The following is a 17,234-nucleotide window of genomic DNA, read 5'->3' as shown; positions in this document are numbered from 1 at the left end:
CATTTCATTTGGGTCAAAACACAGCTCACGGGTCTTGCATTTAGGTTTCCAGGACTCCTGACAAGAGGAGTCCTGGAGCTCCCTGCCACCACTCTAGGAAGCCGTAAGGGATGGAAAGCCATGCTCTGGGCTGCTCTTTGATGTGAGCAATTCCCACTTCAAAGGCAGCTCATTAGCCTCCCTCTTTCAGATGATTGTTACAAACTCCATCAAGTGCCAGCTGCCTTCACTCACTGAAGTTGAGGTCTCTTGGCCACAAGCTTTGAGTAAAGGTGACACCCCCAAGACAGAGGCAGGAGAATAGCTAAAGCAGATCCTCACCTCCAACTTGCTGCACAGAGGGATGGCAATTCCTCCAGGGAGCTGGCACATCTTTTCTATTGAGGTACCTTGTCTCCCAGCACCTGCAGCCCTATTTGTTGTCTTCTACTGAAGAGCCTACTTCATACAAGCATGGCCTTCAAAAAGCTATCCTGGAAAGGTCCCCCAAGCTTGCCCAGGCATCCCTAGGGGAGGAGGAGGTTTTGCAGATGGCACAGTTTGCAGTGATGTATCAACACACCTCTTCACAGATCATGAGGCTGAATGACAGCATCATCCCCAAGTGAAAATTTGCATGTAGGTGAAACATCTCCTTTCAGCCAGATCTTGGCGTTTTCTCAGAAGTGCAGTTACAAGCTGGCTGCTCACACAAGTAGTGATACATTCTCAGCAGTACCCAGAGCAACAGCTCCCAGAAAAATCTTAAGAGATGCTAAAGCTAAGCTTAATGGCCTCATGTCTTAAAGGAGGAAACATTGACACCTCATGGTGCTAAACCCATTAGGGCTTGCCACCAAAACCTAGCAAGACAGAGGTCTTGGTTCAGGCAGGTAAAAACCTAAGGATATGAAGTATATTCATAAGACTTTTTTCCCCCCCATACTGTAAACAATACTCTGGGTATTCTTTGAGCAAGAATAAGAAAAAGCCTCCCCAAACCTGGCTACTGATTTTCATTACTGCTCCAGGAAATTTAGCTAGAGAAACCAGATTTAATGCATAACTACACCAGTGAACATCCACATTGTCACTGTTTGTGCCCAACTCATGACCAAGCCTGAAGGTGGCCAGGGACTGAAGAGCAGCATGGTGATATTCTTCACCCATGCATAAACTGCTATAAAGAGGGAAGGAGAAGTTCCCTGGTGGTAAGAAAATAAGATTAAATCAGTTTATGATTCAGCCAGAGCCATAAGTGAGATGCACTTTGCACCGCAGCACAGTGGGTCCTTGGAAGGATTTCAGAGCTGCAGCATTGCAGACTCAGCCCCAGCACAGCAAAGCAGCAGCATCCACATCCCACTCGTGTGCGATGTCTACTCTCTGCAGCCTGCAGGGCACCAGGGGACTCTTCACAAGCACCATGAAAAACCCAAGCTAAAGAAACTGAAGGTTTGTTCCCCACTAAAAAAAAAAAACACCAAACTCATACAGCTGCCAGCTGCTCCTGTGACAACCCAAACTGCTCACCTATCTCTAAAGTGGTGCTAAACTAAGTAGAAGAGCTGAAATATCATAGCCAGGGGGAGATGCAAGGAGGGGAGGGTGAAGTTACACAGGGCTACTGGCAAAATAAACCTCGGTACTTCTCTTCACCCTGCCAGAGCTAAGAGCCGCATCAGCACTCATTTCAGGCATTGGATTTAACGCTTCCTTTCCTCAGCCACCATCCATCCCTGTCAAAGGTGGCAACGGTCTGCCAAATAGCCATTCCCTCCGCAGTCTGCTGGCAGCCACCCAGCTAGGATTAAATTTGGACCTAGAGCAGAAGAATAGGGGTCTCAAGTGAAGCCCACAGGGTCAGGATGCTGTTAAATCAGTTAATTGGACTGCAGGGATGTAGGCAAGGGGATGGAGAGCCTCATATGCGGAGGGGGCGAGCACTATCTCCTCACCCCTTTGGAAAGTGGGGCCAATATGAAACAAAACAAAAAAAAGGTTGTGATAATTCCCCCGCCCCCTGCTCAGGGATCTTCCCCTCTCCCCCCCAAACACACGTCATCTGACACTTTGAACACAGAAAATCCCTGTCCCACCCAACTTCTCTCCCAAGCAAGAATTATCCTTCCCACTTGCCCAGGGCATCGCATGCAATGACTGTTTTTCACTCAAGCTTCAGGGAAACAGAGGCCAACCTCTTTCACAACCACAGCTCATCTTCAACCAGAGAGTTAAAGTTACTGAGCTAAGAGGATGAATGCACTGTTGAAGCACTCCCATTTCACCCAGCGAGTTAAGGACAGCAGAGAAAAACTGGTATGTGACTCACTGTCCTGCATTTTTAAGTGAAAAAGCAAGAGCTGGAAAAGAAAAAAAGAAAGAGTGAAAACAACAAAAGGAGAGCAAGCACCTCTAAAACACCCTAGCTGGGCAATTTTAGGCCCTGAATCTGCAGATGCAGGCGCTCTCTGCAGGAGCTGGTTCACACATTAGCCTAGGTGATGTGTTTGCAGCTTTATATCTGAGAGGCTGCCTATATTAGTCATCTGTAAGGGGACACTTCAGCAATGCTAACTGGAACAAACCAAGCACAGGAATGCAAACTGGGGTGGTTAACCCACATCACTTTTGAAGGAGTGCCTCTGCACAAGGCTCTAAAGTGCCCTTAATTCAGTTTAGCCTGATTTGCATTGAAATCAAGGATGTTAAAGCGAATTAAGGCTGTTTAATCCCCAGGGAGAGTGTTTCCACCAGGGCTAGTTAAGAGTAATTGAACTAATCCACTTTAAAAGTCAGTTCAGATTAGTTGCACTAAGTGGCTGTGCAGATGAGGCTGGGGAGCACAGGGACTGTCTCTAGCATGCAATAATCACATCAATCTGCCTCTGGGGCTGCTCTGGGGGACAGCTACAGCAGGGCTATTTTGCTATGCATAAGGCTGGGAGTGGTCCAAGACACTCCAATAAGAACACTAATAGAAATGTCTACTTGTGCTTGACAGGTGCCATCTGGTTGCAACTGAAGGCATTTTCCACATGTATTTTCTGTACATACCATATATGCTGGGTATGGCCAAGGGGAAGCTGTTTTTATGCGCAGCTCAGGGACCAAGTTACTGGTCCAAAAAGTGCTGGCAGCCTCTCTCATTCAAGCCATGCTTGAAGCTCATGTCACCTCACTGGAATATGTGTTACAAGCATGCAGGTCTCCACACCCCTGTCCCAGAGATGTCAGGAGGTGGGCTGTGGGCTCACTGGAGGACTGAGGGACCATCCCCACCATACACCAATGCCTGAGGGTGGGTGGCTTCCCCATTTAGTGCTAGCACACCCATCCTGCTCTTCTGTGAGCTCCCATGTGTTACCCATTGCCCACTGGTTTCCACCCTAGCTTTGCAACTGGACTCAACTGGTTAGAGGCAAAAGCAGTTTGGCCCCACACAGTTCCCACAGAAACAAAGGGAAGCTAAGAAGGGGCAACAGATCAAAGAGGGCTAACAGCCACCCCAAAACCCATCCTGCCCCAGTTTCTACTGCAGGTCCCCCCCAGCCCAGGCAGCGGCACAGAGAGGGCTCAGCACAGGTTTTGCCTTTCTAGGAAAGCACTGAGCCCCTCTGATCCAAGCCAGTTCTTCCCCAGCTAAGAATAATCCCCCCAGCTGCTGTTTGATTTACACATTACCATGGACGCAGAGTGTTTTTTATCTGGTAGATATACACGGGGAGAGGGAGCAAGCCTGCGTGTGTTCATTCTGGTTAATGTTTCCTGTGCGGTTCAGCCCGTTATGCCTACAGGTATGTTTATTCCACTACTTTAGCAAACCAGCAGACTTTTTAATGGAACTGTTGATATTTTTCCTGGCTGATCCTCCTGGAGAGGCGAGGCAGTGTACAAATGAAGTTCATTCCTCGCTCCAGCCTGAAGCTACTCTTCTCCTGGGACCGCAGGGAACTGAAGGTTTCCATTGCACTGGTCAGATTTCTTTCTTCTCCAGCCTTCAAGTTTTAGATACATAAACAGAGGCGCTCAGGCAGCTGACAGTAGCAAGAGCAATGCGTGGCTGGTGCTTTAGGCAAGGGCAGCAGCTGCAGTGAAAATCCAGCCGTGCATCTCCCAGCAAGGCTCTGGAAAAGGCTAGCGGGTGCAACATTGCACCCCTAAAATGAAGCCTCACCTACACAGCTCATTTTGCAGGCAGATCCCGCAGGCTGAAGCTAGGTGTTTCCTGCTTATTAGCATTTCAGAGCTCACTAAGTCATCAGCAGATTACCCATACATTTATCTCAATCTCCTTCATTGCTGCACCAGGAGCAGCAACTCCCACCCACAGGGCTCTGCTTCATTAGGCACCTATAGAAGACACTTTCAGATACGGTCCATGGTCCAACAGCCCTTTGGAGTCCTAAAGATAAGCCAAAGGATGTGCACCAAGTTCCTGACAGCTCACAGACTGCTCCCCTGAGAACAACCCTGTTTCACAAGCAGAAGTACCCCGAGATTAACAGATGTGTCCAAAGCCACACAGATGCCTGGCAATCTCTGCTCCCTTTACTCCCACAGAGCAATCAGGTAAAAAGCTACTCAGGCCTCTGAACACATCCAGACAGACCAGACGCCAGCTCTAGAGCCACTTCAGTTGCAAGTACTTGAAAGGAGTGCTGCAAAGAGCTCTGGTAACAGAGTGAACAGCCCCATGCAAGCAGGAGCACCTGCTTGGGCATGACTGAGCTAAACACCCCTGCCTCTGAGCCTGTGCTGCTGACCTGCCCAACAGCAAGTGAAGCACAGCATCCCCCAGAGGCACTCACCAGCCTCTGGCCACACTCAGTGCTGGAGCAGCCAGCCTCTGGGAGCAGGTGGGGTCACCAACCCCCTCCACACCATGAGGTGCTTCCCCTGCCTATACAGCAGGGTCTGCAAGGGAGAGCATCCAACCCCAGCCAGCTGCTAGGGGACAGGGTAAAAATACAGCCAGTGTCACCACCTAAGAGGGTCATCAAGCCTCCTGCAGTCCCAAACTCCAATGAGTCAGAAAAGACGAAGCCTTCAGGCTCACCTCCCTGCTCCCAGTGCCAGCTCCAGCTCTCAGATTTTCCATGAGCCTTGCGGCAGCCCAAGCAGCAAGTGCCTCAAGAGATGCAGTGCTGAGGGAGGATGCCCTTCTCTTACCCCAGTACCTCCCACAAGGCAGTGGCTGGGACAGCCCACAGGGAACCCAGTCCACACGCTGAGGAAGACTGGGACCACCAGCTTCCCAGAGACAAACTGCATTTAGTTTTAAGGCATCTCCACTACATCAAGTGATGTTTGTTTCTGCATGGCTGTTGATCCCTCTGCAAGCTGAAGAGACAAATGCAGGATTGTACCCGGTCCTGCTCCCCTCCAAATGCATCTCCTTAGGCAGAGACCTGCTCTGCAAGGTGCAGGGCAGCTGCTGGGCTACAAACACATTTTCCTCAGCTACAGAAACCAGCATGGAGACGGTGGCTTTTAACACTGACCGCAGGGACTGCTCAAAGCCCTGTTCAGTCCACTTCACACTCTCCTCAAGAGCTTCAGCTTCAGTCCTCTCTTCAGGCTCATGCTAAGCCTCTGGATTTCCAGAATCAACATGGGACAAGCCAGAAGATAGAAACTGTCACCAGGGATGCAACACAGCTGTGCTAATGAGCCAAAGTAAGTGTTGGATCTTTGGTTAGACCCTGTAATTCAGCTCAAGTGGCTGTTTCACCTCTGGCCTGTCAGATCAACTTGCTAACCACAGACTGGGAAATAGCTCCCTGCTAGCTCCCAGCAGGAGATTTATCTTTGGCAGGGGCTGAAAGCATCCCTGGCCCCCCTTCACCCTTGATTACAGAGAGGCCCAGAGATGCGGAAAGAGAGCTATGCTCTAAGTTTGCCAGGTATTTCAAGATCTCACCTTACACTGGAAGAGGATTAGGGCTAGAAAAGAATTTTGTCAAGATTAAGCAAAACAAGTCAGTTCTTTTAAATAAAGTATCATTTCTGGTGAACTGTCCCCAGAGGGGCTTGGGCTCCAGGATAAGGTTTCTCGTCAGAGGAGGTGGGCAGCCCTGGAGAGCTGTAGCACTGCAGGGCTTGCAGCAGCACAGTAAGCTGAACCCTGTGTCCCCAAGCCGGGCAAGCTCCACTGGTGTCACTGATTGCACTGGGATTGGTCCCTGTAGCCCACACCAATGGAGCCAGCCCAGAAGGATTTGCCTGTGTTGGATCCTCACCCTCGGTGTGGTCGAAATGCACTGTCTTCCAGGTACCCAGTCCCACCAGTTGCCCTGGCTCCCAGGTAAATAAGCCACACTGAGCTGAACTTGGCTTCCCAACACTGATGTCACACCACATGTCACAGCTCGTTCACTCACACCATAACTCACATCTGAGCAAGACCAAAGCTGGTTCTACACAATAGGGAAGCTCAGCTCTCCAGTGCCACTGCAAGAGGCAGGGTCATGTAGCACTGTGGCATGCCCCAGGTCAGTGGGGTACTGATGCTCCCACACTTGAGGGACACTAGAAGTCTCCTTTGAGACTACTAGAGGCCTGGATACCTTTCTCTCAAGACCTGGCTGGGTTGGGATACATGTGCTTGAAGCTAGGGAACAGTAGGATGTAAAGAAGCTGAGAAACACCAAAGTGCCCAATGGCCTTCCTATGCTAAACTCAGGGGGATGCACATTTTCTTTGCTTGCCCAAGTATTTTGCAATGCTTTGCGTGATGTGCCCTCACCCACACTCCCCAGTGCTGAAAGGCACTGCCTCAGAAGAGGCTTTGCACCCATAGCAGGCAGGACCAAGTGGTTTTCATGAGAACCAGGAGACACTGAAGTCAACGCAAGATTTGGGGGAAGCAAGCCATCTGGGAAACAATCTGGCAGACCTCCTGCAGGCAGTGACAAGCTTCGAGCTTCAGTGCTAAGGCCAAGCAGGGTAGATCCCCACCAAAAACACCCACACCCTACCAGCAGTCAGCTACCAGAGAGAGACCTTAGCACTGAAGCAAAGTGGGGCATTGTGTTAACAGGTCCCCAGGGTAAAACAAAGCCCCTACAAACTCAATTTAAGGCATAGCCTAGGAGCAATCTCTAAAGATTGAACACTTCACCTGGGCAACTTCAGAGAGCAAGGTGTTCACTAGCTGTAATCCTAAAAGATGCACAAATCTTCACAAAAGATCCACAATCTTCAGCTGCAGCCTCCAAGAGGAGGACAGATATGCCCCACCAGGGCTGCCTGGCTTGCTTTGTTGGAATACAGAGCACGAGATCACCAATTTTAAAAAAGTTCTCAACCCACAGAGAAGACATTACAATGAGAATATTTAAAGGTCTGAGCTCACCATAGTAGTAAAACCAGTCAAGGCACCAGAGACAGCAGGGGCTCACACAGCAAGAGCTAGACTGGGAACCAGCTGCAGGCAGCCCATGAGGACCAGGGCACAGTGATGCCTCTGTGCAGTTTCTTTTAAGCAATTAGGTGGGGAAGTCCACTAGGATGACAGCAAGGCATGAGAGCAACCTGCCAGGCAGTGCATGCCAGAGCTCAGCAGATGGGCACTAACACAAGCACTCTGCTATCCTACAGCCCCCCACCATCAGCCCCTCCAGCTAAGCCCACAGAGGGGGCAGCCAGCACCAGTGCACACTGCAGCAACATGCAGCACACTCCCATGTGCAGAGCTGGGGAAGCTGTCACATCCAGGTGATAGATGACAGCAGGGAACATAAATAAGGCACTTTGTGGAGGTGGAATTTAAAGGGTAATAACTTGCTCTGACTAGAAGTTAGTACAAGTATTCCTGAAGACATGGGCAAGTCCATCCTATTAGATGCTCACCTGGCAGCACTGATGCTTTTGGAGTCACAACCAGTTCCTTTTGGGAAGTTAAAAGGTGCTTATGATACAGAAGCAGGAAGCCCACTGTCAAGCTATGTGCTCTGTGCAAAGCAATTTATCCTGGCAACCTGCCTCACCTACCTGCATGGAACACATGAAGGCATTGCCCAAGGGTCAGGCTCAAGACACACCCTTGGGTACCTCAAAGTAAACTTAATTTTGCTGGACTAACAATGGAGGAAAAAAATTTAGACCAAGATGGAAGCCAGTTCTCTGTTCATCAGCTGACCTCTTCCAAAAGGACTTGGCCTTTGAAAGCAAAGGTTGCTTGACACTACTTGCTTTGGGAGGCTGCTCTGCAATTTGGTGTCAGAGAAGTTCAACAGCAGACCAAGGTTTGGCTAAACTTCTGTCCATTCCTCCCAGGATTACCTTAGCCAGGTAGTGCCACTGGACAGGTTTTTAGGCTAAGCTCAGCTATTCCTATGGGCATCTCAGTGCTTCATTCACATCTAGGGGAAATCCCATGTTGCTCTCCAGCACATGAAGATAATATGCACAACAAATAGCCAATTATGCTCCTTCAGTCTCTGGAAGACTCAGAGCAGGTTTTCCAAGAAAGGAAACTTTTGCTTTCAAACAACAAGTTGTGAAACTTGTCCACCCAGTGCACAGCAAATGCAGAACTCAGAGCAAGTTAGTTTCTCCCCAAACTCCATAAGCACCTGGCTATCCAATTAATGTTATTTTAATGAGCTAGGCCAAATGAATCCACTCACAAAACTCATGCCAAGTCCCATACAGCCTGACATCCCATCAACATGAACCGCACGCTCCATGCTACCTTCCAAGCCAGCACAGACTCAGCATTAATGTCAGATACTGTTGAGTTTGCATGTTCTGCAGCGGGTGTACAGCAGAGCTGTTTTGCTCTGTGTTCTTTCCAAAGGACGAGTTTTTCTAACCTGTCATTTCCCCTTCCCCCAAAAGAAATCCTGCAGCAACAGAATTAAAAAATTCTCCCCACCCCTTATAGAAGAATGATTTAAGGTCACAAGCAGACTGAAAGACCACCTAGCACCCGCTGGATCCATCTGAAATGGAGTTCTCTGCAACGGCTGAGGGAAAAGAGTCAGAAGAGATTTTTCTATCAGCTAAAGCAAATGCTGTAACTGCTATGTTTATCCATGTAGTCAAAATACTCCCTGTTCTACTTAGCACAGTGCAAACACACATTACAATAAAATGTAAAGCTTACTGAGCTGATAAACTTCATAAGTGTATTTTATGACAGTATCTCAAGAGATAAGACTCATTAGCACTTACAGCCATGATCCAGGGGAACATTAAAAGCACAGCTGAAATCAGAAGAGGAAAACTTTGCAGCTAGATGTCAAAAAACAGCTTTTAAAGGGTTAACCCCTTCCACCCAGCATCATAATAAATTTCTAGCTCCTACTGAATTTGAGCTGAACTAACTCCCCAGCTCTTGGTCCAGTAAGTCAGGAAGGTATCTCCTACCTGCCCAGCCTGCAGTCAGACCATGTGCTGGTCCAGGACCTGCAGCACCAGTATCACTGCAGCCACATTCTGCAGGAGGAAGAGTAGCCCCCTGCCCCCCATCAGCTTTTAACAATGCAAGCAACAGGCCCTCTGCTTGAGGGCTGCTCAGGCTGAGAACCCCATTGCATTAACACGCTACAAGCCACTGGAGAGCTCTTTTGGCTGCAGAGAGAAAGACTGCTTCATTATGGAAGGAAGCTAGGGGCTCAGCGTGTTTGCAGTCTGGAAAGCCAGGTATATGAGACTTCTTTGATTGCTTCAACATACATCCTCGGGGAAGCTGGCAGGTCACTACCTGGGCAGTCAGGGAACTTGGGATGATGTTTGTATCTAACATAGGCTTTTAGCATGAACTAGGCAAGTGCCATCCCACACAAGGGTGCTCTCTCCAGGAGGTAGCTATAGCCACATGGTCAGGCACAGAGAGAGCACCTCACAGACAGCAGCAGATCAGGACAGTTTTAATGCATTGAGCCCTCGCCTCAAATGCCTCAGACAGCAAACACTAGGATAAGAGTTGGCCCATTCCTATTCTACAGAACTCAAGTGACCAGAGAATCCAAGCCATGAAGGTGCCACATTACTCCATATAACTGGAGCAGAGGATCCATATGGAGCTCCTGGCAGCAGAAGTCCTTGTACCTCTGGTGACCTGAGACCATGTTCAAGACTGTCTCCACAGTGGGGATATTCCAACATAGCACCTCCAAAAAAGCTTCAAAACCCCCTCCCCACCTAAGTCCCTCTCCTCAGAGGGCAGCTATGCACAGGGTTGTAATACGGAGACAGGGCAGGCAAGTCTGGCCTTCAGCAACCCTGAGCTGAGCTTTCTAGGTGGCACCACCCCAGTGCAGCTCTGTCAGCTCTGCACCAGAAGCTGCCACGTGCAGTGGAAACTAGTGATGCTCACTGCTTCAAGCACCTCCTCTGGCTACTCGAGCACTGCAATGATGGCTTAGTTCAGCAGTGTCTTCTGGCTTGGCTTTTCCACTAAAAAAAGTCTTAAGGAGCCTTTACATGCCAACATTTCACCAAGGAAAACCTTAGGAATAAAAACACTGTCAGTATCTCCTCAAGTGAAGGGAATGGAGCATCCCTGGGACAGAAACATCTTCTCCAGGAGGCAATTACACCAACTCTGCCAGCACAGTGAATTAAACTGACAGAAAAATGAAGAAAGCAGCAAAGACTGACAAAACCTAGTCTGGTCAGAAAGATTCAAACTAAGAAGCATCACACTGGCTTCTCCATGCAGTCTTCCAGACCTTCCACTTAACCCTTCCCCTTCCCATCACCACAGCCTAATTCAATTACCTACCACTGAATAAGCTTTAAGGCAATTCTCATTACCCTGCGATAAAGCACAAGGCCTTTAATTATTAAACACTCATGGGCTTTTTGTGTTGGGGTTGTGAGGCTGGACTCCCTTTTATTGTTGTTAGCAGCTTCCAGAAAGCAAGTTAATCATTGACCAGGCCTTTCACCAGGAGAGCAGAGTCCTATAGATTCCTGGTCTCTGGTTCTGCATCACCAGTCACACTAAAGAAAGTCACTGGCCTCCTGCTTTGCCAAGTACACACTCAGTATTCTCCTAACAAGCCATCTTCTCTCCCTAGGGAGTCATCTGCAGCACTGGTGATCCCTGGAAAAAAAAAAACAAACACAAAAAACCAACCATGCAATATTTGGACACAGAGGTTATACATGAAGCTCACTGTTGAGTTTAGAAATAGCCTCAGAATCTTTCCAAGTATGGGAAACTGAGGCACAAGGTAGGGATTTGCAAGTCTCAAGCAACATGGTCATTCTGGTACATAAGTGTAAGACATACTAACTTACCCTGTCTGAATAACGTTTTGCTCCATCCTCTAAGTACACTGCAAGTGGAAGGAGCTTTCATGTACTTCCCAGCCTAATTTGGGACAGATCCTGGTCCCCTGGACTGAAGATACACATCTTTGTAGACCTTAGCTGCACACAGTTATTTTTTCCAAATGCTCCTGGGTTTGTCACCACCCTTACGGCACTATCAAATCCAGTGCCACCTTCAAGCATCTACAAAGCAAATGCTGCTGCTGGACATGGGCTCCCCTTCGCAAAGGAGGTTAAACACTGCTTTGAACTGACCCAGAGAGGCCACCTTTGGGAGAGAAGCCAGTCAGGGACTCAGATCAGTCTCTACATGACAATTCACTCAACTGAAAAGCAGCAGGGGGGAGGAAAAAAAAAAGCCAGGCACACCCTTCCTATTCCAAGGAAAACCAGAAATCCAGCACCTTAAAACCCAGCATCTCCACCTAGAAAAGAGCCAGCACCACAGGGTGGTATGGCAAAGCTGCCTCGCCAGCCTCAGGAGCTGCCTGCTTATGCTCCAGCTGTGTTTGCCTGCGTGCCACATTCCTCCCTCGCCACCCGAGTCCAGGTTTTGTTTTTTTGGGTTGTGCCGAGAACCAGCTGCTCCATCTCACACACGCCAGAGACGACCGGCGCGTCTGGAAAGCCAACACGCTGTGGCCTGGCTACGCAACAGCTTCCTGAGAAGTTCACACGCCTTCGGCCGAAGCTGCAGGCGCCAGCGTGTGGCCCCACACCACCATCAAGTGACAGGTACAGAAATTCTTGATATGCAACAGCCATGTTAGCACCTATAGTGTATCCCACCGGCTGGAAAAAACAGGCAGCAAAGCCTGCCAGCGCCACTGGGCTTGCTTTTATTGGAGGTGACATTCAAGCTGATGCCACACATTTGTAGCAACAGAGCTCAGAAACTCAGGCTAACTCCCAGCCCTCTTAAGAGCCCTCCCCATCAGGGTGGTCACAAGCCCCGAATACCCCTTCAACTCCAGAACTCAGATCTCTTCCTACAGAATTTTAGCAAAATCACACCCTGAATCGCACGGTTTCTATCCCCAGCAGCAGCTAAAACATAACCAGGGTACCTACTCTGCACCAGCCAACGGGAACAAAACTATATTGCATTTCCCACACCAAAAAAAAAACCACTGTGCAGCAAGGAACCTGCTCTGGCCAGTGATGTGTTGGTAAATTAGGACAAGCTATGCTTCCCCTCCCTCCCTCTCCCCCACGCGAGCATTTAAGGGTTCCTGTTGCCTGCGTGCAGTGTACAGATCAGTTACATTTATGAAGAACATTGCAATCTGTCAATATAAACACTATGTAAGCATGAGCCACTTGTAACGTTACTACTGTCTTGACAAGTGTTTGCAGGGGAGCAGAGCTGCCCTGCTGCTGCTGGAGGAAAGCAGAGCAAATCCCAACCCACAGAAGCAAACACTTCTTCCAGCAAGAAAGTAAAGGGGTGCCTCACAACTCTATCAGACTACAAAACCCAACACCCAGAAAGAAACAGAGGGGGTTTAGTACATGGCCTGGGCAGGTTGCAACCTCAGGTCCACATACCAGGCAGCTCAGGCAAGCAACAAGCTCCTGCAGGCTGGTTTGCCTTCCCCCTAGCACCAGGGCACAGCAGGGCTGGAGTTATTCAGCCTGCCTGTCATCCCAGCACAGCTAACCTTGTCACCTGCCTCTTCCAAAGGCCAGTAGTGCAAGACCCAACAAGTCCCAGGTGCCACTATGGCACTTCCACCACCCCCAGCCACATCTGAGCTGGAGGGGAGGTCTGGGCACCCAAAGCTTGTAAGGTACAAGAGGAGCAGAGCTGGGAGGCAGTGAAAGGCAACGCTTTCTCAGGGCTCCCAGCAGTCTGGGGCTGCTCCAAACTACCCCCACCAGCCAGCTGTAACAGCGTAAATTCGTTCTCAGACAGCCCAGCTGCAGAGGAGATGGCTGAACATGAAAGCAGGCTCACTTTGAGAGCCGCCAGCGCATCTCCACAAGCCAGTCTCAGCTGACATATCCCAAGGCAATGCTTCCCCCTCTGGTACAGGCTCAGCCAGGAACAGACTCCCATACATACTCCTACCCTAAACGCACCCAACAGCAGCAGGAACCCTGATGGGCAACTAAACCTAGCACAAGCCATCAGGCCCTGCTCAGCTTCACTTTCTCCACTCTAACATCACGAAGTTTCATCATCAGACATGGCTTAGGAGCTGTAGCATCACCACGTCCCTGAAGCCAACCTCTTCCAGCTGCTTCCCAGCAGCCTGGGCTGGCAAAGCCCTTCTAAGCAGGTGCCTGCAGGGCCTCAGCTCTGCTCGCCACTGCACACCAGCACCACCCCAGGTCCTACCTTTGCTGGGTACTACCTCCAGTCAGGCTGGCACCTGCCTCTCCCCTGCACCGGAGAGGTGGTCAGCAGCACTAAGACTGCCAGCAAAGTCCCAGGCAAGGGAGAAGCCTGTCCATCCCTTCCACACACACAGCGAGCTGTTACCGCCAGCACAGCTCCAGAACAGGCAGCCCGAGGATGGAACAAGTCAGCAGCAAGGACCGCATCCACACCAACGCTTTCTCACCTACCTCAAGCTCTACTTCCAGAGGGCATTTATCAGCTTTGGCTGCTTGTTCATCCCTTGAGGAACAGAGCCAGACACATAGAGAAGCACCAGCCACCAGCCTTCCCACCCCAGCATCCCCTCCCGCTCGCTGGCTGCCCCTGTGGGACAGAGAGACATAACTACATGCTGACACAATCTCATTATCATGTAACCATGCCCGATTTCTGTCCCCATGCACTAATTCCCCACCAGGCCACACATTTGGAGAAACTGAATTCTTTCCCTGAAATAAGACATTGGGGATGGGGGGGAAGGGATCAGCCACAGCTGTCCCTATCCCCCACCAAACTGCAGAACAGAGCAGACACACCGCAGCTACAGCGTGACATCTGTTTAACACAGCCGCCTGCTGCTCTCTGCACCCCACCGCCTCTGCTGGGGATGCCAGCACCCAGAGCACAGGGTCGAGCAGGCCACCAAAAGGCATCACTGTGGCTTTGATGCTGCCTTTGACTGGGAAGGAGCATCTCTTCCCCACCTCCAAAGGTGGTTGGATTAACTGAGCCCACTTCAGTATTTCAGCTCAGCCCCTGAGCAAAGGGTAATGCATCCAGGTTTTCAGGAAAGATTTGTATTAAACAGCTGTGCTTCCTCACCTGGAGCAGTTCCTCCACACATGTGGCCAGCTTTCTACACACAGCAAAAAGGGCTAATACCAGCTTTTACAGGGCACTTGGCAGAGGCACTAAGAGCTGAGGGAACATACAGGTTTTACCAGGTACAATTTCTTTCTTTCTCGATGTACAGAAGCCCACAGCAAGGAGGGCTCAGCTCTTCCACACATACTTGTTAGATTGCACATCGCTAGGGATTAGCAGGGACCCCAGACCTCAACACGACTGTTTCCCCATATCCCCAGCAGCTCAGCAAGTGCAATCTCTGCTTCAGGCCCCTTGGAAGAACAAAGAGGAGATTAGCAGCAGATGCTGCTCCTTCACTGTGGCTCTAACCAGAGAGCAGGATGCTTTGCATAAGCAAACTTCACTGCACACCACAGCAGCCCTGGAGCACTTGGAGCGCACATCTGGCTGGGTGCACATCTGGCAGCATCTCCTCTCCCCTCCTTATTGCCAGAGAGGGAGTCTCAAATCAGAAACGGCAGCCGGGCTGAGGCAGAGAATAACCCAAAGTGGTCAGGACAGAGCTAGCAGCACACTTCCTTGGCTCAACACGTTCACTCTGAAGTTAAAATCTACACCAGCTACACAAGGCCAAAAGAGAAATCCCAGGAGCAAGCAACTGGAACGAGTTACCTGCTGCACTACAGCAGATACTAGCACCACATGGATTAACAGGAGAGCTACAGCCAAGCTCCTTACAAACCCTGGCAGTCCCAGAAGCACCGTACAACTGCACAGTGCTGGTGGTCTTCAGCAGACACACGAGCTAACGGGCTCGGCACGGCCCTCTGCCTGTTGCTGGGGGAGGAGAGGGCTTTTCCTGAAAACCTGCACACACAGGACAGGCTGTTTCCTCAGAAAACCAGCCCCAGCAGAAGTTAAATGGTTCTGGAGTTGGAAGCAGAAGATGTAAGTAGCACTGTTTGGAAAACTTTGCCAGACCACAAGCAATGGACAAGCCTCAACACCAGGATTTGTTTTACTGGAAAGAAGGGGGTGGAGGGGGGAACCTCAAGTCTGCTAAAACATTCTCCAGGGCCGGGCCAGTGGCTCCTACCAGCGGTCACACCACAACATCCCAGAAAGCAGCACGAAGCATCACTCTCCATTGAACTTGCACCAAAAACTCTCCACCAGGCACTCGCATCCCACTCCCCTCGTAAAACGACCCCATTTTGGGACAAGTCTTTAAAAAAAAAACTTAAATTAAAAAAACAGGGCAGCTACACCGACACCCCAAGAAAGCAAAAGGGGGGGCTGCGCAGGTGGGAGGCCAGCAGACCCTCTGCTGCGGGCTGAAGCCACAGAGCTGCGGCTGGGGAGCGGGGGAGGTTAAAGAGAAAGGGGTGAGCGGGTTTTATCTGGCTCTTCCAGCTCGGGCCCCCGCCCCGGGTAAGGGGGATCCAGGATGGGAGAGCGCGGGATCCACCTGCGCGGCGCGGAGCCGGCGCGGACCGGGCTGCTGGTGCCCTCTGCCGGCCGCGCCCCTGCACCGCGCACAGGTGAGCGCGGCGGGATGCGGCGGTTCCGCGCCTCTCCGCGCTCCGCCCGGGGCTGGGGACCCTCAGTTCTTTCGGGAATAAGCTTTGCAGCATGCCGGGGGGGAGGCAGCATGCATGTCCCCTGCCCAACAACAAAAATAACTACAGCGCCGGGCGATGGCGGGACCCGCAAGCAGGCACTGGTGCTGAAGCATGTGCTTAAGTCGGCGGGGGTAGGGGGGGAAGGGGGTTTGTTCAGCGCTGCCCCACGCTGGTGCAGGGTACGGCACGCACCCGGCGCCCAGCCCCCCGGCCAGCCCGCTACGGGACCCTCCGTGCGAAGCACAGCCGCCCGTCCCATCGGGGAAGCGCGGAAGGCAACGCGCCCGCGGTCCCTGGCGGGCTGCAACCTGCGGCGGCTGGCGAGCCCAGCAGCCCGCCCGGGGGGTAGGGTTGCTCGGGGGGCAGCGGGGAGAGCCAGGGGCACGGGGCCGACCCTCCCTGTACCCCCGACGCGGGGCAGCTGGCAGCGTCGGCGGGAGGGGATGCGCGCACCCACCGCGGGAGAAGGCTGGCGACGGGCGTGCAGCAGCATCCCCACCGCGGGCGGGTGCAAAACCCCTTTTGTAAAAACAACAAAAAAAAAAGTTAAAAGTTAACAAGGAGGCGGGGGGTGCGGGCGCTGGGCACCTACCCGAAGTAGGCGGCGGAGGGCCGCGGGGCGCAGGCGAGCAGCCCTAGGAGCGCGCAGGAGGAGAGCCATCCCAGCAGGACGTGTCCATCCAGCATCTTGCAGCGGCGCCGGCGCTGCTCATCTCGTTCCCCCGCCGCGCCCGCTGCGGCCCCCGCCGCCCGCGCCGCTTCTTATAGCGCGGCCGGCAGCGAGCGCCCGGCCGGCGGCGGGGCGGGGCCGGGGCGGGGCGGGGCGCCGGGGTGGGGCGGGGGCCGCGCAGAGCCACGCCCCCGGAGGCGGGAGCGGCGAGAGGGGGGCGGGGCGGCGGCGCGGAGCGGAGCGGCGGGGGGGGGGAGGGGGGAGCCGGGCGGGGGGGGAGGGGGGAGCCGGGCGGGAGGGGCGGCGGTGGCACGGCCGGGCGGGCACGGGCTGCGCGTGCGAAGGCAGCGCGTGCAAAGGCTGCGAGTGCAAGGGCGTCTGTGACATGGCCGGGCGGGCACGGGCTGTGCGTGCAAGGGCCGTGCGTGCAAGGGCTGTGTGTGCAAGGGCTGCGTGTGCCAGGGCTGCATGTGCAAGGGCTGCA

General features: G+C 52.0%; 1 protein-coding gene across 1 annotated transcript in view; it reads right to left on the bottom strand.

The window, feature by feature from the left end:
- WNT9A (Wnt family member 9A) overlaps positions 1-16,818 on the bottom strand; it is a 60,398-nt gene extending 43,580 nt beyond the window's left edge. The window contains exon 1 of the mRNA XM_055806532.1: positions 16,673-16,818. Coding sequence (XP_055662507.1) covers positions 16,673-16,767 — 95 coding nt within the window. The 5' untranslated portion in view covers positions 16,768-16,818. The remainder of the gene's footprint in view (positions 1-16,672) is intronic.
- Positions 16,819-17,234: the final 416 nt, after the last annotated feature.

Source organism: Falco peregrinus, chromosome 5, assembly GCF_023634155.1.
Source record: "Falco peregrinus isolate bFalPer1 chromosome 5, bFalPer1.pri, whole genome shotgun sequence".
Lineage (NCBI taxonomy): Eukaryota > Metazoa > Chordata > Aves > Falconiformes > Falconidae > Falco > Falco peregrinus.
The sequence above is the reverse complement of the archived record's forward strand: the minus strand, read 5'-3'. Positions and strand labels throughout refer to the sequence as shown.